This window comes from Thamnophis elegans, chromosome 4 (genome assembly GCF_009769535.1).
Source record: "Thamnophis elegans isolate rThaEle1 chromosome 4, rThaEle1.pri, whole genome shotgun sequence".
NCBI classification, from domain to species: Eukaryota; Metazoa; Chordata; class Lepidosauria; order Squamata; family Colubridae; genus Thamnophis; species Thamnophis elegans.
In genome coordinates, this window is record NC_045544.1 from 87,821,758 (window position 1) to 87,845,501 (window position 23,744).

General features: G+C 37.4%; 1 protein-coding gene across 2 annotated transcripts in view; it reads left to right on the forward strand.

Moving 5' to 3' along the window:
* Positions 1-23,744, forward strand: part of RAB3GAP2 (RAB3 GTPase activating non-catalytic protein subunit 2) — a 53,389-nt gene that overhangs the window by 27,655 nt on the left and 1,990 nt on the right. For both annotated transcript variants that reach the window (XM_032215481.1, XM_032215482.1), the window contains exons 17-33: positions 1,540-1,604; positions 2,301-2,391; positions 4,517-4,644; positions 5,834-6,047; positions 6,819-6,916; positions 10,076-10,181; positions 10,917-11,068; positions 12,019-12,235; positions 14,665-14,838; positions 14,934-15,040; positions 17,352-17,418; positions 18,117-18,187; positions 19,154-19,189; positions 20,535-20,609; positions 20,986-21,204; positions 21,898-21,987; positions 22,077-22,289. In XM_032215481.1, coding sequence (XP_032071372.1) covers positions 1,540-1,604; positions 2,301-2,391; positions 4,517-4,644; positions 5,834-6,047; positions 6,819-6,916; positions 10,076-10,181; positions 10,917-11,068; positions 12,019-12,235; positions 14,665-14,838; positions 14,934-15,040; positions 17,352-17,418; positions 18,117-18,187; positions 19,154-19,189; positions 20,535-20,609; positions 20,986-21,204; positions 21,898-21,987; positions 22,077-22,289 — 2,123 coding nt within the window. The remainder of the gene's footprint in view (positions 1-1,539; positions 1,605-2,300; positions 2,392-4,516; positions 4,645-5,833; positions 6,048-6,818; positions 6,917-10,075; positions 10,182-10,916; positions 11,069-12,018; positions 12,236-14,664; positions 14,839-14,933; positions 15,041-17,351; positions 17,419-18,116; positions 18,188-19,153; positions 19,190-20,534; positions 20,610-20,985; positions 21,205-21,897; positions 21,988-22,076; positions 22,290-23,744) is intronic.

Consider the following 23,744-nt stretch of genomic DNA (forward strand, 5'->3'; position numbering starts at 1 on the left):
GTCTTTTTAAAGGTCATAATATGATGAGACTACAGTTTTATTTAAGGTGATTGAACCTCATTTAGTGTTGTGTAGTTAATGCAATGCTGTGCCTCCTGTGCAAAAAGTATAAACACCAATACCTTGTGCAATTGGGCCTAATTTTGTGGTAGCCAGCATATAAATAGAATTGCAGCCTGCATGAGGACCTCAGTTTTGATAACTGTCACTTTAGAATGGCACAATAAAATGTATAATCTTCCAATATGATTAGGAAATATTTAAATACTAAATCTTTCAAATTACAATATTTCTAAAATTGCACTTAGTTCAACATTACTTTGGCGGAGGAAAATCAAATCATAGGTTATTTGATAGACTGCTTTAAATGTGTTTGCTACCATGGTAGAATGTTTGTGTTTATGTGGGTCACGCAATCAAAATTGGGATACTTGGCGGCTAGTGTGTCTTTATGGCATATGCTTTGTCCTAGGGTCATGTGATCACTTTTTATGACCGTCTGACAAGCAAAGTCAACTGGAAAGCCAAATTCATATAACAGCCATGTTACTAACTTAACAAATGCAGTGATTCATTTAACTGTGGCAAGAAAGTTCATTCAATGGCCCAAAACTCATTTAACTGTCTTGCTTAGTAATGGAAATTTTGGATTCAGTTGTGGTCTTAACTCGATGTCTACCTGTATTACATATGTTCACCGCCTTGAGTTACTCATAAATAAAGATGGGATAAAAAACCTAATAATAATATAAGTCTACATTATGGAAGTATGAATGGTGCGTTGAAGCATCAGTTATCAGTGAATTTCTTTCTCAAGCGTTCACTTGCCTTACTCTATTTTCTTACTTTTCTGTGCCAGTGTTTGTAGTAGTTTTGATCACAGTTCAATGGCTTCAGTGTAATTACCCTGTTTCCCTGAAAATAAGTCCTCCCCAGATAATAAGCCCAATCAGGCTTTTGAGGGCATGTACTAAAAATAAGCCCTCCCCCAAAATAAGTCCTCCCTGAAAATATTGCAACACAGCAGCAGCCATGAGGTTACCACACTTGCAGTCTCCTGCACCTCAAAAATAATATGACTTCCCCGAAAATAAGGCCAAATCCTTATTTTGGAAGTCTAAAGAAAATGAGATCCAGTCTTATTTTTAGGGAAACACATTAACCGTCCTGGAGGTTGTTGTTAAAAAGAGGAAGCTAACTTCTAAAAGCAATCAGGGTACTAGAGAAACACATTTCGACCAACCACTTGAGATAAGAGGATTAGAAGAAACACAGACTATTTTACTTGGTGTTGACCGGATTGGAGCAAATCCTGACTTTTCTGCAATGCAAACAGATGACGATCATTGTGATGTCCCGTGACACAGCAGAAAAAACAGGAATTTTAAGTTTATATCAGTCAGAAGTAGCTGTCGGTGAAGTATTTGGCCTTAAGCAAATAATATTCTATTCCTTGTCATTTACGAAAGGAAGAATTTGAATATAGAACCTCTTGCCTCAATGTTTTTTTGAAATTATATTTCTTATCTTTGTTTCCAGATACGGTTGAGATGGAAGTAAAGGAATTAATACTAGATGTTAAATATCCTTCTACTAAAAAACAGGTAATTAGGAAATGCATTATGTGGCAGATTAATCTGCTTTATATCTGCAAATTAATGGTTGTTAACTCTGTTAAAAAAAAAATTGAACTTCTTTTTTATATTGGTGATTAGAATGTTTTTCTAGGAGATTTTAGCTTCAATTTTTTGTCCTTCTTGGTGCTGACAGGAAGGAATTTGACTATACTGGAGGAAAGGCAGAATACTGTATGCATATTGTAATTATTTAAATTGGAAAAGAGAATATAAGAAAGGGAGTTGCTCTATTTTCTGTCACTGTGTAGGTTTGATGGTGGTGGGTCTTGATTTTCTCTCCTGCTTGTTATAGATTTGATTTCAGCCCTCAGCAGCTACTGTACATGTACTACCTGAATGAGGACTGCATGACATAAAATTATTTAAAAATAATTCCAAACTGGATTTACTTACAACACGGTTTCTGTGTTTACCCAGTGCATAAATCTAGTTTGTGAAGTATGGCCATTTTTGTAATAAGACCTATCATAAACAAAAGACTTATTTCATTGGCATTTATATTTTTTCTCTTTATAGCTCCATATCTCCTGGGGTCAAATGATACTATAGTGAAGCAATATAGAAACAAGTGATTTATACCAGAATGTAAACTATTACTAGATTTTATTTTTAAAAATAGTAGCATGAACTTTGAAAGTCTGTATTATATTTTACAATTGATAGGCTTTAGAAAGCATCCTGGCAAATGAGCGTTTGCCGTTATCTTTTCTGATGAACATCACTCAAACATTGATGGAGACCTTTAAAAATCAGGGTAAGTGAATATTTATTTTCTGACTACCTGTTATGTTACAAAAAGATATACAGAATAAGGATTCAATTATGCTCCCTTGAAAGAATATGATAGTCATTGATAATATTGTGGGACTTGTTTCTGGTGTTAGCGGGTAGGTAATTCAGTTTCATTTGAAAGAAACAAGTATAATTCTCTAAGGAACTTGTGGCCCAGCAGGAGCCGTTGGAGCTGCCACCAGACTCCGACAGCGAGGGGCCCTATGAGTCAGCTCTGGAGGATGTGGAGGACCCTGGACAGGGTTCCGACTCCAAATATGGCGCAGAGAGGCTGGTTGGCCACCAGGAGGCACCTGAGCCTTGGACCAGTGGGGAGGAGACAAGGGAGAGTGAGCCGGATGCTAGCAGTGAGTTGTTCCTGGATGCATGGCACCGAAGAGCTACTAGGCTTCAGGAACAGTTGCACAGTTACAGGAGGTAATTGCACTCAGCTGGTGTCATCCTCTCCAGACTATAAAAAGACTGTTTGTGCACACACCCCTCTTGCAGAAGTCAACGCAGGAACGAATGTCGGAGAACATTACTGTGAGCTTGGCAGGTTGGATTGCTGCCCAAGCTTGTCTGTGCCGGTTTGCTGCCAAGGACCTGTCTGTCTATTAATTAAATGCCGTAACCTATCTTTGGCTCGGAGTGTGTGTTGGTGTGGGACAAGGGGGGTCAGAACAGGAACTATACCATACCTGGACATTTTATGGCCCATGGGCCACATCTAGCTCTTTGGTTAGCTCTGTGTGGCCTGCGGCATTGATGTTGGCAGGTGGATGTTGGCCTCGGGAACAGAACATTGGGGTTGGGGAGAGGAGCAGGCATTGGCAGAGTTATTGGGGTGGGATGGCGGCAGCGGCAGCCCTCCACAACAGTCCCAGTTTATCATTGGCCCTTTGGGGAAATTGATTGCCCTCTCCTGGACTATACTGTAGCATTTTGAGATCCTCCTTTAGGAGAACAAGGGAATGCAGTAATATATGATAGAAACATTTCAGAATCAAATAATTCTCTCCCCTTCAGGGATTGTTTTGACATCATTCAAAAATGGGAATTGCTCACTGGAAAAATGTGTTGTTTAAAATGAATAATTGTATCAAATATTTTCATAAGTGTATCACTGGAGATTTGCTTGTATTCTTCCTTTGAAGCTTATGTCAGATAAATTCATTTTAAGATCCATTATAATGTTCTGTATGGTTTCATCCTTCCTTCAACCTGCTTTGAGGAAGAGCTGTAATCATCTTTATGGTATTCCACCTCCAGTCTTGCTATTGATATTTTTTCATATCAAGGTCTTTTGAACTAGTAATAGAGGGAGGGAAGGTATCCAGAGTGACTATATCAGTCATCTGATTGAAGTGAGAGACCAAGGTTTCAGCTGAAAAGACTAGAAATTCCACCAGGAATTATGACAAAACGTTACGCTTTTTAGATAAGATCCTAAAGCAGATAAAGACTGCAAGGCAGCCCAAGGAACATGATTTGGTTCCATTTGTATAAAATAAGAAATTGAGACAACATAATTAATGATATTTATGAAAGTAAACCCATACTTTTTGTTTGAAAGACCTGCATTGCTTCAGTAGGAAAAGATACAGTCAAAATATTAAAATTTTCAAATAAATGTCTGGAGGACTCTTAATGATTGTGGATTGAATGTTAATTTTTCAACACTGGGAGGTAAATCAATTGTTGCGATGGCAACTGAGGAAATAAATAAAGTAGGCATGATCAAGGAGACAGCTTTGTAGGAAATTCATTTTGCGGATTAGCATTGCAAGCTGGATAATTCATAGAAACATCTTCCTTAGATACTTCTTGTTACGAGCTTTCAAATGTTGCTTTTTCTTTTGTTTGGATTTGATTTCAACTGCCTGTTTAATGGGAAGCTGACACTTAACTTGCCTACTGACAAAACCTATCCAGGATTTAACTTGATGAAATGGTATCCTCTTGCCGGCTGTTGTACACTGAAAATACCCTACTTAGCAGCCTGCTTAATGAAGCTGCAGAAAGCTTTAACAGCTCAAATGTGCAATTCATTGACCACATTCATTGAGACTAATGGGCATTATTTTACTGTCTGTCACTCTGTCTAGAGATGGACTATATTGATGAAGGGCTGCTACAGTTCTGTACAAATAAACTAAAACTGCTGCAGCTTCACGAGTCAGTCAACAATCTAAATTCTCAGAATATACAGCCTGAGACAGAGCCATCTGATAATGTAAGTATTGAGAAACTTTAATTTTATGAAAAGAAAAACACCCTTGAAAGGCAGACATGTGTATAAAAAAAAGTAGAAAAAATCATACAGCCCTCTTCTTAAAATAAAAATATATTCATGGTATGTAAGAATGATATGTATTTATGGAGTTTGTGAGCACAATGGAATCTTCCTTCTCCAGGCAAGAAGACAATATTTATAGGTCAGTGTGGAACTGTGGCGTCGTTGGTGCTTTCTAAGCTTGGTTGTTTGCTTGCAGATGTTTCAATACCCAACTAGGTCATATCATCAATGCTCCCTGTAGCTCTAATCAAGTTCAGTTATAAAATCTCTGTAAGCAAAAGACCAAGCTCAGAGAGCACTACATTTTCCACAGTCTTCCTACTCCTTCGGTCTTGGACTGGACTGGACTTGCATTGGACAAGGAAGCCCATTTATGCAGGTAGATCTACGGCATTGAACTCAGCTCTTTGAATTTACTGTTCTGAAATTGGAACTGACAATATTCTGCATTAAGGAGATGTTTTATGAAAAAACTGGTATCTTAATTGTGTTGGTGTTTAACACGTGAACCATAGGGAAGTATCAAACCTTGCTTTATAGTGTTTTTGTAGACTTAAAATGATAACATGAAGATACAAAAATAATGGCACTAGAATTGGGCAGCAGTTGGTCAGTGCAATACACTTTTTGTGGTATATTTCTTATGAAATCTATTTTTTGCTTTTCGCAAAATTATATGGAATAATTTGAAGTTCTTCTATGATGCTATTTTCAATAGCCTTCTTGAGAAAAGCTTTGACTTATGGCTAGAATTAAATTAGTTCTATTAGTATTCTAGGTTACTTCAATCTATGTATTCAGCTCAAAATAGAATGTATTTTAAATTAACTAATGGGCAGGTACATTTTTGAAATGTGAGCTATACCACGTCCAAGCAAACATTTTTAGAAATATCAATACATTCAGTTGTTGCATGAAATAAATTCAGTGCATGTAAGATCCTCTCAATTTTCTGCAATGGTAGAAGGGATATTGGGAAAAATATCCTGAATCATGCAACATAACAACTACTTAGCAAAATATCTTAAATCAAAATTTATTATCAGAATAATTGTGATGAATGAATATGAGAGCAGTTTCAAGGATAAATCTGACTTTCTCTTATTCATGTTTTATTGCTTTTAAGATCTTGGCTAAATTACTCCGGTTAGATGAAAAAGAATTCACTAGGCTGCAGATGTTACTTGAGAAGTACAAACAGCAGAATACCCAGCCTTCGGTACATTTTGAAGAGGATAAAGATGGAATGCTGCCTGTGAAAACTTTCTTGGATTACCTCAATTATGAAAAAGATTCAATTAATGTGAAAAAGCTAGATGACAAGGAATATGTGGCTTTAGGTATGAGCTTGGATTATTAACATAACCTTGACTAAGGAGCTCGGGTAATAGATTTTTTAAAAATTTAGTTAGGAAGTTTTTCTGAAGAAGCTCCCTGAAGACATTAATATTAGGAAGTATTCGTTATGCTTTACAGAGCAGACTAAAGACTTGCCTTGATCTATGCAATGCAAATAACATTGGTTTAGTGCAATGGGAACAAGATTGTATACAGGTAGTCCTCAATTTACGAACACAATTAGGCCTGAAATTTCCATCATAAGTCATTCCATTGCAGTCATAAGTTGAGCTGGACCCAATTTTTATACTGCTTGTTAAGTGAATGACATTGTTAAATGAATCCAGTTTCCCTAATGTGTTTTTTGATCCAGATTTGCAAAAAAGGTTGTAAATTGCTATCATGTGACAACAGGATGCTTCAGCCAATCATAAATGCAAGCCAGTTGCCAAACAACCAAATTATGATCTTGTTATCACGGGGGAAGTGCATTAATCATAAGTGGGAGAACAAATTGTAAGTCACTTTTACCCAGGCGGTCATAACTTTGAACCATTGTTAAATGAATGGCCATAAATTGAGGACTACCTGTAAACAGGAGGAAAATGCAGAATATAAATAGCTCTCATTGATGTAATTTACTCTCACTGTGAATAGGTCTGATCTTCACTTTCTGATAGATTGTTCTGTTTTCAATCAGAAAAAATTTAATGGGTAGAACAGAGGGTTGAAGAAGTAAAAAAATGTATGCTGTCTTCTATGTATATGTACAGGAGGGTTTTTTTTCTGGAAATGTTTACATGGAGAAAGTTCAATGGAAGAAATGTGTCAAACTTTGAAGTCTGCAGGATTTAGCCCCCAAATATTATTGGTGAGTGTTGCCTGTTTTATTCTTTATTGTGGTCATCAGGCCTATATTCTAATTGCTTGTTGGTTTATAGCCAATATATGGGAAATAGCACTCCTTGTTAGAATAGAATAACAGAGTTGGAAGGGACCTTGGAGGTCCCAACCAGACATAGGCAGGAAACCGTACACCACTTCAGACAAATGGTTATCCAACATCTTCTTAAAAACTTCCAGTGTTTGATAGATGAATAAGAATCTAAATTATAGCATTAAGTGGGTGCGGAAGGGAATTAAAACATGGAAGAGATTGGGGAGAAGACACTTATATATAGAAACAATTTGCTCATTTGCATTCCTATATGTTTTAAAGAGTTCTGAATTTAATTGAATTAATAATTAGATTACTAATCTGCAACAAAAGGCATATATAATAAAACCAATCTGGCGGAGAGGAGTAGCTGACGTTGCGATGACACGACGTGCAATCTTGGAGCTCTAAGATCGCAGTCAATATTTCTGCTGCTGGACAGTCCTTTTGGACCTAAACCATCCCTTAGAGACAGTGATAGAGAAGAGTACGTCCTGCTGATCTCAGGGACACCGCAAAGTCCCTAATTGATCCAGGAGAAGCTCTTATTTCTGATGACAGAAACGCAGCCATTGAAGCTGCTGAAGTTGGGACAGCTCTGGAACGGAAAGAAAGCGGAAAGAGAAAGTGCGTTGAATTGGTGAGGAAATTTTATTATTAGAAAAGAGACTACCCCCCAAAAAATAAAGCTAAATTTAAATTGAAGACAGAAGAGAGCAAGTGGCGAAATTAAGCCACATTAAACTTAGTGTGTTATCTTTTTTAATGTTCTTCCTCATTTAATTTTAATTTTCTTTTTATGGATGGAATTTTTGCAAATGTTTCCTATTTTTTAAACTGAATGGATTAGTTTTTCTTCTATTTTTTATTCTTTTTTATACCTATGGATTAAAAATTTTCTTTTTTTTACAATGCTTGATTGGATTGTTTTTTCTCTCCATTTAAGAATCTTTTTTCTTTAAGTTTGGAACAGATATAAAGAGGAATACAAAGAGGGCTGTAACAACAGAGGAAAAAGAAGTAACACTGCCACTTAGAGGCTGGAGGCTTGGAAACATTGTTTTTTCTTTTTTCTCTTTGCTCATTTAACACTTCAAGGCTTTTCAGCTTGTTTACTGAGAGTGATAATAGGAAGAACACAGGTTGTTTACACAGGTGTTCTTCGGGAGTTCTATCAGCAGCTGGATTAGAGGGAAGACAAAGTCTTTACTTGAAAGATTATAATGAACTTGCTTGAAATCTAACAAAAAGCCTTGAGCTATAGTGGCAGTGTTGTGTATGGCACTTTCCTGGTTCCACTAGGGGGCGCCATACTCGGTTCTGATTGGTTCCTGCTTGACAGCTGGCATATATAAAGAACTGATGGAAATAGCAGACGTAGGGTTTCGAGTTTTCATAAGATACGAAATGAACAACAAGTTGCGAAGAGAAGTCCATACAAGACTTACCAAGAAAGTAATCAGAATACTAATGCTACAAATGAAAAGAGACATAAGACTGCACTATTACTGCTTTGCCCCTGAGGCTGTGCCCGGCTCTTTAGGAGCCCGCTCACAAGGGAGCAGCTGCCCAGCAACCCCAAAACAAAAAGCCTTTCCCCTATAATAAGCCCAAGGCCATATTTCGTGGGGCAAAAGAAAATAAGACCCCGTCTTATTTTTGGGGAAACACGGTAGTTTTACTTTAAATTTAGAATATTTCCTATAAAAAGATGTAAAAACAATCATAGTCAAATGAAGGTTGAGGTACAATAATAGTAATATATATAAATATATTTGATTTAAAAATATGTGATTTGATATGAATTGTAAGTGATGACTATGGAAGGGGTGCACAGAAATTTTGTAACCAACTGACACACTTTTTATAATTTGTAATGGCAGATAGTTTTAATGTTTTCTGTTTTTTTGTTTTGTCCTTTTGTGTTTGTTTAAAAATAAAATAAAAAAAAAACCAATCTGGCTACATCTCTATCATAAAAATGGGATGCTTAACTTGTTACAGAATCAGTTTGGTGCAGTGGTTAAGACTCCAGACTAGAAACCAGGAGACTGAGAGTTCTAGCCCTGCTTTAGGCATGAAAGTGACTGGATTATTTTGGCTAGTCATTCTCTCTCAGATCAGCCCATTTCATGGGGTTGTGGGGAAAAGAGGAGGAAGAAGGAATCCTGCCATCACTGTTTATAGAAATATAGAAATTTATAAAAATAGTGAAGTAAAACCTAGAAAACTGTAGGGGAGGCAGTTACCAGGAGTGAAGATTGAGACACATATTTTTTAATTTACATCCATGAAGTGCTGTACTAAAATTTATCTTTTAGTTTCCACAGTTTTCTTTCCCTGTGAAAAAAGGTTTTCTACTTTATTCACAGGGAACTTTAGATATATTTGTGATGATTGTTTTGATCCTATGTATTGTTGCAAGATTTAAAACTGCTTGTATTTATTTCTTGTTAAACATATTTTACATTCTTTGTACTCTTTTCAATTATTCATGCTTTCTGATTTGGAAGAAACCCCCTACTAAGGAATTCCCTTATGGCATCTTCCTTTGGAATTTAATTGAGGCATGGGAAACCAGTGAACCCTAGACCTTTGACAGGAGGATTCTTTGACAGGACACATACAACACACAATTAGTTGCCATGTAGCTAAAATGAGGAAAAAAAGTCTTATGGATTAAAATTCTGCTGAGATTATCCACTTTGTTGAGATGTATGTCGGAAAAATTAAAAGCAATTTTACTTAATCAGATTAAGCCAAAATGATTGAAAACATCAGAAAAAAATGTTTGGCATTTTAAAATTAGGATAACTCTTTGCGGAATGCAAATGCAGAAGATAAGGAACTGGGGTCCCAATTAAATCATGATTAAAATGAGAAAGAATGATTGAACAAATACACATGACTAGGATTTCAAACTTGAAATCCTGTGTGTCTCTAGAGGATATTAATAATATGAATGCAGTGGTCAACAGATGAACGTTGAAGTAACTTCTCTTTTGTTTAGAAAAGTTTACTAAATTTATTGGAAAAGTGATTTCCCAAATCTGTTCTCACTAAACCTCCTAAACTGTCTACCTCTTTTTTTAGTCCCTTCTGCTCAGTGTGTGGCTTTCCAAGGAAAAGATCGTTCTTCAAAGAACCCAGTCAGTTTGCTGCCTTCAAGCTGCGTTGTCACTTCTGAGCAGAATGACAGGTGGGGGACGTTCAGTGAACATGCTCAATTTCTGAAAACAGGCAGTTGCCAGAACTTGAAAGCAGATATTACAGACCTAATGTTGCATGCAAATAAAAAAAAATTCCCATGATGTCATTGAAAAGATCTGAATATTCACATGCTCTGTAGAGAGTTTAGAAAATTACCTTGATGGAGATATGCAAGATCCGTTATAAAGCAATGAAACACTTCTTAAGTCCACACAAATATAAAGTGTGGAAGAGGTTCAGATAGAGACCTTCCCAATCCATAATGTTATAAGAAGCGGGAGGAGGTATAGCATGATCATACTTGCCCAATTCTGTTATAGCCACTCCCAATAAAAATAGTTTTAGACTTTGTGTGCAATTGAAATCAACCTTGCAAGTCTGATAATCATCTCTCTTTTCTTGTCACTCCCTATTGTTAACAGATCTTGCAAATCACCATCAAGGTCATCTCCCATACTCTCTACACCTGCTCAGCTGACAGACTTTGCAAATACTCCTTTGATCTTACTGTGGGTAGTTAATTCTCTCCCCCTCTTAACAGCTACCTGAGATCTCTAAATGTACAGATATCTTTACCTTTGTTTTTAATAGTTTCTCTTAGTCTATCAGTAAACAAGTTTCCCTGTTAACAAGTGAATATTTGGGAATAAAACCTCTGTAACAAATGCATTTTCTAACTGTTGTTGACATCCCAAATGCATGTTTTTGACTTTGGTTGCTACAGATGATTCTTGGGATTCTCAGTCCATTTCCCCCTGGTGGCAGCAGATGAGAACAGCTTGTATTCAGTCTGAGAATAATGGAGCTGCTTTGGTATTTGCTCATGTTGGGCATTCAGTAACAGCACAGATAAGTGATAGTGTTGCAGAAAAAAAGGTATGTAACTTCAGATTCTGTCCTTTGGTTACAAAGGGGAAAAAAAGCCTACCCCAAAATAAACAATCAACTCTTAATACTTGCCGCTAAACATCCAATTATAAAGTATCTTGGAAAATGTACAAGTGAGGTCTCATTGTTTAGGCAATGACTGGATGCAACTAAATTTCATATGTTGCTTACCCATTATGAATACTATGAAATGGCTGTACTAAACTCTATACAGCTACTGCCAGGCCTTTGAACCTGCTGTACAAAGAAGCTAGGATTTCTGTAATTCTCTCACTAGCAGATGCCAACAAACTTTAGGGGTCTCTTGGTTTGTTTTTAGAAGAAAATTTTAACTGACTCAGTGCTGGTGTCTTCTTTGGTTTGATTCATTTGTTTACATTTCTAAGTTACAATCATTTTATAGTTTATTATTGTTAATAAGCACATTAAGTGCCAGTAGAAGAAATGTAATGTAAACAAAATACAAATGTTTCTTCTTACTAAACAAAAGTTGACTGTTTTTGAATTTGCTCATGCTCTATCTCAGTCCTTGTGTGAACACAGATCATAATACGTGTATTTATATTATCATGTCCTTTCTCCAAGGAGTTGAAGGGATGCAGATCTCCCTGTTCACTCGTTTTATTTTTAGATTAAATAGAGCAGTACTGCCGGCTTCTTTCCATCCTCAATTTAAACTTCTGGCAATTTAATATGAAATGTGTAAACATCTTATGTGTATTTACTCAAGGTGCATCTCCTGCTGTTTCTCATCTCTAAGGGAACCTTCTTAAAAATAGCACGTACGAATACAATACGTATGTGCTGAACATATGACAGAATGCTGTAACTTGTTTTCTTCTTTCATCATTGAAGTTTCTAAATCTGGACTTTCTGCACGCAATATGTAAAATGTCAGCTTGTTAATATGAGAAGTTCACAAAGCATTTTTTTATTAGTTTCCCCAAATAACTGTAGGTGCTGATACAGATTCCTGGGAAGCCCTCTCTCTTGATATAGAATACTGGAAGCTTCTCCTGAAACAATTAGAGGATTGCCTAATACTTCAGACACTCCTGAATAGTAAACTGAGCAAGAAGACAAGCCCAGCTTCTTCTTTGCAGGCTGAGCCCCTCGGGAGACTTTCTGTAAAGAAGTTGCTTGAAGGAGGAAAAGGTGATCCCCCTCCCCTCCCAAAAGGGTTGGGATGGAAAAGGGTGGCGGTTAATTTCTCCTCCTGGGGTAGCTGCTTGGGACTCAGCCCAGGAAACTCTCCAGAGTAATGTGTGAAATAGAGTAGGAAACTGCAGAGGGGACTGAGACTGACAGTGTATTTCCATTGAAATCCTCTTGGGGACAGTTTCATGACTTGAAGAGTTTTATTTGGGAACAGTCTGAGCTGGTTTCAACCATTTTATCTTTAATAAAGTCCACATTCCATAACAAATAGAATTACAAATGTGTATGCACATAGAATAATAAATAAATAAGAAGCCTGCCTAAATGTCACATTGGCACATGAAACTTGGTCTGTGGAGGATGACACACCTTCCCACCCTGAGTGGTCCAGTTCATTCCAATTTTAGTTCTTCCCTCATGCCCTGGAATCTGGTGTCATTTTCATATATAAAAACTCTCTGGTTTAAAAGGTATAATATTGATACAGTTTATAGTCTCCTCAAATCCTGTAGGGCCAGCCATCCTGAGAAGGGTTGAGTAGCATGAGAGGTAGAAGAGAAGCAAGGGAAGCTCAGAAGGCTACCAGCATTCCTGGGCTATGCTGAACACAGTGGTGGGATTCAATTTTTTTTACTATCAGTTCTGTGGGCGTGTCTTGGAGGGCTTGGCTTGGTGGGTATGTGAGTAAGTAGCTGTGACCAATTCAATGTCACTCCCACCCAGTCACATGACGCCCCCCCCCAGCCACACCTACCCAGATTTTGTGGCTTCCTGTGTGTTCTGTGGGAAATGGATCATGTGACTGGGTGGGCGTGGCCAACTTTATTGGTCTCACCCTTAGAAAATTTCTCCTTAGTCCAACTCACAATAAAATAGCACTGTTCCAATATTTAGAATATAATAGAATAACAGAGTTGGAAACGACCTTGGAGGTCTTCTAGTCCAACCCCCTGCTTAGACAGGAAACCTTACACCACTTCAGACAAATGATTATCCAATCTCTTCTTAAAAACTTGCAGTTGGAGCATTTACAACTTCTGGAGGCAAGTTGTTCCACTGATTTAAGTGTTCTGTCAGGAAATTTGAGGGGCTCCCACAAAAATGAGAAAGTCAATCTATTTTCCAAAGCACCAAAAGGCACAACAAGAAACGATGGATGGAAACTAACCAAAGAGAGAAGTAACCTAGGACTAAGGAGAAATTTCCTAAGGGTGAGACCAATCAACCAATGGAATAGATTGCCTTCAGAAGTTGTGGGTGCTCCATCACTAGAAGCTTTCAAAAAGAGTGAGGGAAGTACACCCCAAAAGGACAGTGCCAGGCACCATTAAAACAATGCAGAAAACTTAAAACAGCCATTCCCTCTTTTTTTAAAAAAAAGTCAACCCCAAAGCAAACGCAGCAGCTGAGAGGGAAACTAAGAGCAGCTGCTCAGGCTAATTGAAAGCCTTGGTGTGCTGCCAAAAGCCATTAACCTTTCCAACTCTGTTGTTCTATGTTCTCTATGTTCTAAATGGGGTGCTTCACAGCAGAAGCAATATAGCTGGCTGGATCACACATGCATTAAATTCATGGCCTGTATGAATAAGATGCATCATTGTCCCCTCCTGTATCTTTTCTCTCAAGAAAAAACAAGAAGTAGCCAACACTGCAGCAGCTATAAAAGGTCTTAGGGAACTCCAGAGAGTATCAGCTGATCACAGAAGCGTTACTTAACACTTTTTATAATGAAAATGCTTGTAATCTTGTCCTTCTTCCTGAAGGGAAGAGATTAATCCCATCCCTAGATGGGTGATTGATGGGTTTCCCTGCCCTAATCCTGTCAGTTTCTGCTGCTGTTTATTTACTTGGTACAGTATGTATGGGCTGCATTCCAGTTGCAGCTGTTAAGTGGAACTATTAACTGAAGGGAGGGAGAGAGAGAAAAATCCCCCTCTAGCACCGGTTCTCTGAACTGCATAAGCAATTAACTAACGGTTTGGGGAACTGGTGAGAACTGCTTGAATCCCACCTATGGCTAAACTCCCAGACACTGTCCTTCAAACCATTTTCATCTTACACCTGTTGAAACATGCACAGAGACAGCAATCTACACTTTCAGACGCATAGGCATGGAGAAGACGATCGACTATTTAAAGAATCGACATTAAAATATAGTATGCTGCTTGTGAGACAGGAAGTAGTATAGTCATCACACCTCTATATTTATAAATGTTTTAAGTGTTCATAGATAAAATGAAATCCCCAATATAGTAGTCACTGAGAACTAAGCATTCCATGAATTTGTCCAGTCCTATCTCCCTATTTGTGCACTACTATATCCAATGGCAGCAAATTCCATAGTTTAAGATTACAGTAGAAAGAAAGAACTATTGTTTTGGGGAAAATTTGCAAACTGATCCTAAACCTTGTTCACTTTCCTTTAGGAGGCGTTGCTGACAGTGTAGCCAAATGGATTTTTAAGCAAGACCTCAGTTTGTCCTTACTCAGATTAGGCCGACAGAACAATGAAGCAGAAAGCAAGGAGGAACCACAGCAGACTGACAGCAATTTTGTAGGTGAAGGTGGAGAAGACCAGCCGAGCATGGAACCCATGTTAGGTAAAAAAAAGAATTCCTGGCATGCTCTTTATTTCTGTTTATTGCAGCAGTAGAATTCAAAATAATAATCATCCTTTCTTAAAACATGTTCTCAGAACTACTCCGTTTAGCATACGAACAGTTTCCTTGCAGCCTGGAGATGGATGTCCTCCATGCTCATTCCTGCTGGGAGTATGTTGTACAGTGGAACAAAGATCCAGAGGTAAAGGAAGCCTTTCATTTCCTTACTCCTTGTGTTTTTTATGATACGCACAATCTTACCTGACCTTTTCAGATAATGACAGTAATTCATTATTTTTTGTTCAGGCTCTGTAGTTAGAAAATAGGTAGGCTTAGGAGCCGAGGTGGCGCAGTGGTTAAATGCAGCACTGCAGGCTACTTCAGCTGAATGCAGTTCTGCAGTTCGGCTGTTCAAATCTCACCGGCTCAGGGTTGACTCAGCCTTCCATCCTTCTGAGGTGGGTAAAATGAGGACCCGGATTGTTGTTGGGAGCAATATGCTGACTCTGTAAACCGCTTAGAGACGGCTGAAAGCCCTATGAAGCGGTATATAAGTCTAACTGCTACTGCTACTACTACTACTACTACTAGGCTAGGCTAAAAAAAATGCTTAAAATTGCCAAAAAAGCCAATGCAGTCTTAGGTTGCATCAACAGAGGGATAGCTTCAAGATCACAGGAAGTGATAGTACTAGTCTATATGTATTAGTGAGGCCATACTTGGAATATTGCATCCAGTTCTTGTTGCATGGCACAAAAAAGATGTGAAGCAAGCCCTACCAAGAGTGCAGAGAAGAACAGCAAAGATGATAGGCTAAATCCTATGATGAATAGTTAAGGGAACGTGGTATGTTTAGCCTAACCAACCCCCCCCCCCCAAAAAGAAACAACTTAGGGGTGACGTGATAGCCATCTCCAGTAGCGGAAGTACTGTCGTAAGGAAGAGAGGATTGATTTATTCTGCATAGATAGCATCTTGCGCTGCCCCACTCACTCACACATTCATGTCACTATAGTTTATGGATGGCTTTATTGGTATTCCCCAGCAGTTCCCTTCACCTAGCTTTGGAACTGTCCCAAACAAAGCCAGCCACGACCATGCCCAGATCAATTCCCCAGGCAATGGTCAATTAGTCCATAAAACAAATAACAAGCTGCTCAAACAAGTAAATCCAAGAAATGAACATAAACATAAACATAAAGCCCCCAGGCAAAACTAAAAGTACATTTACATTAGCTCACTCGTTATAGAGGTTCAGAAGCTCAAAAGTCAAGCAGGAAACAAGGACAAACACATGGCCACAACCCACACATGTCGTTCCCAGCAAAACCTCCCTCTGTCTGCTGTACAAAATAGCTTCCCAGTGCAGTCATTCAAGAGGAACGGAGCCTTTTCCCAAGCAATCTGCAGACCTCAGTTTTCTGCCCTGCATGCTGTGAGATCCACCAAGGAAGGCAGCTCCTCCCCCTCCTCTTCACTGGCCTGCAAGCTGTCCCCAACAGAAGCCTGCGATTCTTTTTCTGCTGGCAGTTCAGGGTCAGTAATTAAAGTCGCAGGAGTCATCCAAGAGAGATGTCTCACACCTGAAGGCAGGACAAGAAGCAACGGGTGGAATTTCATCAGAGGGAGATTCAAACTGAAATTAAGGAAGAATTTTCTGACAGTGAGAACAGTTAATCAATGAAAAAGCTGCCTCCTGGACTTATGGGGTGTTTTTCATTGCTGGAGGTTTTCAAGAAAAAATTGGGCAACAATTTACTTGGGATAGTGTAAGGGTAGTTGTTGGATTAGAAGACCTCCAAGTTCCCATTCAGCCTTATGATTGTCCGATAATTTTATTTTGGTATGTGGGTATCCTATCCTCTTTGTTTCAAGTGATAGGGCACATTTTGCACATTGATATTGTTATAATTTATTAGAAGTGATGGCATATAAATGTTCTCCCCAAGTGAGCTGAAAAAAGGGACACACTGTATTGATATAGAAACTGTTTCAATGGAAGATCAGGTTATATGTCAACTGTACAAACTGTACTTTATCACTATTAAAACTTTGCTGCAATTTTCCAGGATATGGTAATTAAAATAAAATATATCAAATATATTTTATTTATTTTATTCAATATTTGATATCAATATATCAGCCTTAAATAATATATCAGAATATTTAGAAATTATTTATGATAGGTCCCATTATATGCTGCTTGGTGGTTATAATAACTTTTACTTCAAACTTTGAGAAGAGTCAACTCAGCTGCGGTTATTTCTGTCTGAATAACTTTTGAAAAGCTGAAACTTTTATAGAACTATAATTTTTTTTATTTGCTTCTGTGAATAGATAGCATTTGTGTTGTCATGGCCTACACTATCTGGTCATAAAGATCTGTATGCAGAAAATATTATCTACAACACAACCTGAAATAATAAATTGAAATAATAAGTAGTTGGGAAGATTATTGTTTATGTGCTTCATTGCACTGACTAATATTGGTTATTTCTGTTTTTCTAATCAAGGAAGCACATTTTCTCATCAGAGCCATAGAACATCTTGGATGCATTGATAATAGTCATATTCAACATGGTAAGAATAAAGAAAGTATTCTGGAAGTGTCAATGCGAAGTAGAGAATTTGATTCAGAATTATCTATGTGTTGAGTCCCCAGCTGTCATTTTTGTCTGCAAATCAAAACTGCATGGAAGTATTGAAGTATTCTGAAGTCAGTGTCAAAACTGGACTTGGTTCACAATAAACATTGTATGCCATGTTTGTCAGTGCCCCATCACATTAGTAAATGCTTATTAATTTATAAATAATTTGAAGATCTCTCCAAGCAACACATTGCTACTTAACAAATACAGGAAATATGAGAAGAGCGGAGCCTCTCTCAAATCAAAATTCCTACTCATTTAATGATACTTAACTCCCTCCCTCCTGGATCTTTAGCCACAGTTTTCAGGTTACCACTTAATAAACACTTGCAGGTAGAGCTCTGGGGTGAACTGAGCCCATGAAAAGACATACTCTTAGCTGTACGTCAGGTCCAGTCATTTTAGATTTTTCAGTTTTTTTCTAAAAGCACATATTTTTATGTTGGCTTTCCTAAGTTGTAACTGTTAGCCGTAATCAATTACGAATTCTTCATTAATGAAACTGCTTGGTATTTATATATAAGTAAACCGTATAAATATTTATTATTGGCGTTTTTGAAACATGCAGTTTATGAGTTCACCTGGCAAAACCATTGATGTTGCTTGCCTAAATTTGTGTAACTATTTCAGGAATTGCTCTAATGATGTGGAACACATTCATAGTGAAAAGGCTGTCTGCGGCTACCTACTTAATGGACAAGGTATGTATTGCATTATGTTAAAAAACCAAGTTAAATAGAATATCTAATATCGCTTTCATATAAGGACTCTCAGTAAATGAAACTTGGTTAGATATAGATTTTCAGGTCACTAAGTTCAAACCTTTCTTAGGACTGAATCTAAGTTATACAATTCTGTAGTTAGCTATACTCAATGAAGAGGAGCTAATTACCTCTCAGGACAATTTGGTTCCACTCTTAAACACTGCTTACTTTACTGGGGTTATTTCTGATATTCAATTGACACCTGCCTTCTTTTAATTTAAATCTGTTATTTCATCATTGACATTCTAGAGAAAAGAGCTTGGCTTTCTTTCTGAATTGCATTCAAATACTTGTATATTATTATTCTACGTGGAGTGCAAAACAAGACACAGCACACAAGGTGGTATCTACCAAAACAGTAGAAAGTAGAACTGTTAGTTCTTTTGATTTGAAAGCCATTAGGAACAATATTTTTACATACAAGTTCGTCCATCCTTTCCCTGCCCCCAAGGGGGAAGAAAAGTGGATGTTGCACTTGCGGGAGAATTCTAGAGAGGAAAAAAAAATCTTTTCATCCCTCTCAACTGCACACATAATTTCTTCAAACCGAGTTTCTCAGTGATTTTTTTTAACATCGTTTTTTAATTGCTGCTGAAGTACATCAGTAGATGTTTTTTCCTCATCACTTCATCACCAAATCTAGACTCTGTCTCGATTGATTTACTAATTAGTTAATTAAAAGTTTGAAATAATTAATTCTGGGGAAAAGCACTAAGACTTAGCTACTAGTCATAACTTAAAAGAAATGTTATTTCACGCATACCCATAAACTTATGAGAAGTGGGGAGGAGGGAGGGTTTTTTAAAAAAAAATGTTTGTGGTGAACAGAGATGGCAATTTATCTATTTGTTGAGATGGAATATATTAGTGTATCGAGTCCTTCTAAATAAATTTCTGTCATAGGTTGGAAAAGCACCAAAAGACAGGTTATGCAGACGGGCAAGTAAACCTTTTTCTTTATTTAAAATATGCATACAAGATCTGATGACATCTGTGTTAACCAGAATTTGGGGATTTCTGCCAACTTAAGCTAAGGCAATAGCCTTCGCTTCCAGCTATTTCATCATTTTATTTGGCTCACCTTTCTCTGAGCTCAGCCCAAGAGACACCTATTATTTTAGGTTTTTAATTTAAGATGATATTTAAGACAAATTTCCATGAAGCGAACATGACTTTGAGCAGATTTGTACTCCTCCATTCACTTTTTCCCTCCGTCTTAAGCATGTTTTTACAAGAATAAAGTAGTTCTGATGTTTAGGTTTGAATGAGGAGCTTTATTTGTTTCTCTACAAAGTTAAAAAAAAAATGTTTTAACTGAATCTAAAGATTGGAGGGAATCTTTGAGACCATCTAGCTCAATCTCCTGCCTTTTTAAGGAATTATTGCTACGCACTAGTGTATTTGCTGGCCCAGTTATCTTGTATTTTTCCTCAATCAGATTTGGTTGAGTGATGCAGAATTTGTTTCCGATAAAGTAAGCTCCATATCCATTATCCACCTCTGTTGTATTAGAAATGATGCTGATGACAGTTGCCAGTTGCTCAGATTTCTTTTAAAGTTCAACTGAAAGAACAAACTAGAAAAAGGCCTGAGCAGCCTTGTGCTGAATCGGTTCAACACCTTTCTCCTAAAGAATTAGCATTGGACAACTATGATTGAAACTCTACAAATTATATATTATATAGAATTCTTGATGAAAAATATACCATTTTTTGTAAACTTGCTGCCTATGTGTATTTGCATCCTTTCAAAATTTGAAACTTTAGCAAATGTGTGGCAATATTCCGATTAGGGCCTTTCAGAGAATCTGCATTTTAATCTGAATATTTTGCAATCCTTTAAAAATCCTTCTAGATTAGTATTTGGTGCCAGCTAATGTTCCTCCCCAGCCCCATTTAAATCCTAAACAATTTTCATTATCCTCACATGGCCAGCCTTTATAAGTAAGTGAGGTTCATTTTTTAGGTATGATTTCATCTTGCCAATGACATCTTCCACTGAAAAATTACTGGAGGCAGATAAATGTATCTAGTAATTTTCAATTTATTTAAATATAAATTTGACTGTTGATGAAATATATAGATGTAAATACAAAAATATATAAAACATTTAGTCAAAGTACTTTATAAATTAAAAAATGCATTGAATACTGAGTCTTGCATGACTCATTTTTTTACTGCTCATATTCTTTTTGCATTAAATGTTTAATTTCCGTCTACAAATATTTTAAAACATATTCAAGAAATGGGTTTTTTTTACAAATGAATTCCTCTTTGTCAACTAGGATGTAGGGATGAGTGACAACGCAGTGTCCTGTTTCCTTGGGTCTTGCTCAGATCTTCTTCAGATTCTCATGGAGGTAACAGCTCCTTCCTCAACCTAAACTGCACATTATTTCTAATACATTCATCATCTCTCATCAGTCTGACCAATTTCAAAGTAATGTCAATAGTTCTGTAAATTAAACCTTATGTAAGGATTGTTGTCAAAGATTCCTGTAAACCAGAAGATAGTAACATAATGCAATTTTTAGCAACATTCCATTTGAATAAATGTTTTCATTTTTTTTAGCTGTACATTTTTTTTTATTTTCAAGTAAGATTTCTTGATGCAACTGTTACTCCTGGTAATTTCCTCCTTCTCCAACTAACCTCTGAGTTTCCTTGAACATGGCCAATGTGCCATGTTCAATTACTTTTAAAATACCAATGCTTTTCTCTTTCTTACTGCATCAGGCTGATATACGGTGTGATGAAATGCCACTTCCTGTGCTGGACACAGAAGATGCCTGGGTGTCTGTTGAAGGACAAAGCTCGTTAGTGGAGTTAGCACTTGAACAGAAACACATCCATTATCCTCTGGTTGAGCACCAGTCCGTGCTTTGCATCATTTTGTATGGAACCATGAAGTTCTCTCTGAAGAGTGTGAAACCCCTCTCTCTTTTTGATAGCAAGGTATGCGGACATGACACTTTGTTGAAAACTGCTGACTCTCAAATGTGGGCTCCAAGTTAAACAGTGGTGGGATTCAAAATTTTTACTACCAGTTCTGTGGGTGTGGCTTGGTGGGCATGGTGTGGCTTGGTGGGCGTGGTGTGACTTGGTGGGTGTGGCAGAGGAAGAATACTGTAAAATCTCCATTACCTCCCCATTCCAGGGAAAGGATACTGCAAAATCCCCATTTCCTCCCAATCAGCTGGGACTCAGGAGGCAGAGAATAGATGGGGGCAGGGCCAGTCAAAGATGGTATTTACCAGTTGTCCGAACTACTCAAATTTCCGCTATCGGTTGTCCAGAACTGGTCAGAACCTGCTGAATACCACCTCTGAAGTTAATTGAATGTGAAAAGTATCTCTAACCCTAGAGTTTAAATTCATGCAGGGCATTGAATGAGAAACTGCGGTTAGAATAGAAAAAATCTAGAAGTTGGTGGAAGTTTTTTGGGCAGTTCTCCTACCAAGTTAGATTTTGTATTTTATCCACCTACATAGGAATCAAGGCTAATTGACTTTACAAATTCCGAACAGAAATTAATGGTGCGTTGACCTGGGAAGCAGTCTATTTACTCCCATACTTTGCATACTGTATACTTACATTAAGCAAGTGTAGCTGTTTTCTATATTGTTCCTCTGTGTTCCATTCTTACAGGGTAAAAATGCTTTTTTCAAAGACTTGACTTCAATTCAGTTACTGCCTAGTGGAGAAGTAGATCCCACTCTGCTTAGCTTACGCCATCAAGTAAGTTAAATCTGGGGAGGAAATGAACAAGCGTAGGTTTCTTTTTTGCAAACTGGTGCTGATGTGGAGGTTTTTCTTTTGCTTGCAAGTTCTTAACCAAACTGGTGAGTGCACTGGCTCAGGCCCAAGCTCCGTCTCAGATGTCAGACAGATCGGAAGAAGTTGCAGTGTCACTAAAGGACAGGGATTGGCCTGCCTTGGCTTTGGATCTGGCACATCATCTTCAAATTTCTGAGGATATAATCAGACGGTACTACGTGTGTGAGCTCTATAATTACGGCCTGGATCATCTTGGAGAAGAGGTACACATTTTACACACAGAAATTGTATGTACAGCAGTCATGCATTTCTGCCTGTTGAGGGCAGCAGCAGATTGTACAGTTTTGTCATGGTTATTAGTGAAACTTCTTTACATTGCTCTCAAATCCTCAAAGATGCATTTTGAATACATTTGATTAAAAAAGCTTGCAGAATTTTTAAAAAAAAAAGCTTGCTAGAGAAAGGATAAACTGACTCTAGCAGATTAAAAAAGTATTCTAAGTGATTATGGAGAGTGTATTAGAGACAGTAGAGAACTGTTGTTGTTATAATACCGTGTCTTATTTAAGGTGGAGTACATTTCCCAAATTGGCTGCCAGAGTTGTCACACCATTCCTCCAAATTTAGATGAAATTTAGGTCAATCAGGATCCATTGCTCTATATTACTGTTCATGTGCTTTTCCTCCACTGCAGCATCTTTTATGTAGATGTGGGTTGGGGAGCAGAAGCAACTGTAGTGGTTAGTCTACACCTATTTCCCTCTGAAGACCATATGAAACCTATGTTAATACAAACCTATACAATTGTGTGAAAAGCTGTAGTATTATAGCAATACTATCCTGGAAAACATCCAGAAAACATTGTTAGGTATAGTTCTGACTTTAACACCCATGATCCAGTGAGTTCAGGTGCAGATAAGCAGCTAATAGGAGTGAGAAATTTCTCCTCTCTCTAAAATAAACTTCTGGCACTGGTACTGCTGTTTTTGCATGTATTCATCTGGTGTGCCATCTAGAAAGGATGCCTTCTTACGCATCTAAACATAAAAAAGAGAAGTGCACCTGTTTTCCTCAGGATTGTGCCCTCCAAACTTTGTGCCTTGTAGCAGAAAATGGGAAGGAGAGTAGGAATTAAGAAGAGGTTTTTATTAAAAGGAAAAGAAAAAGCTTTTGGAGCCTTCTTAGCATTTGCTCAGAAACTAGTCACCCCTAAGCCAAGACAGCTTACTTATGAGACACTTGAAATCTCCAAATTTAGTATTAATTGCGCTTTCTTATGCGTGGATCAAGAAAGGTTTTAATGTTTGTATTGTGGTGCTTTTTTCATGGCCTATATATGAAAGAATTTTAGAACATATTTATGCAAATATTCACAAACACACACACACAACCAATCACACATGACCTTCACCCTTTTTTCCCTATGCACCCCATTTCTGATATGCCAACACAGTATTATACAATAGAGTAAAGCCTTGCAATGACTAAGTTTTGCAGGGATTAAAGGAGTTAAAATTGATTTTTAAAAACTTGACTACCTTTGTATGTTGGCTTTACAAATTTGTACATTTGACCATTACAATATTATTTTTTTGTGAACAAACTGTTCTCTTAATACTTTTAACTAACTTTTGACCGGGTACTTTTTAAAATGAAAAATAGCTTCATGGGAAGGTGCCTTCTTGGACTGACCTGCATGTATCTCCATCCATCAGTGG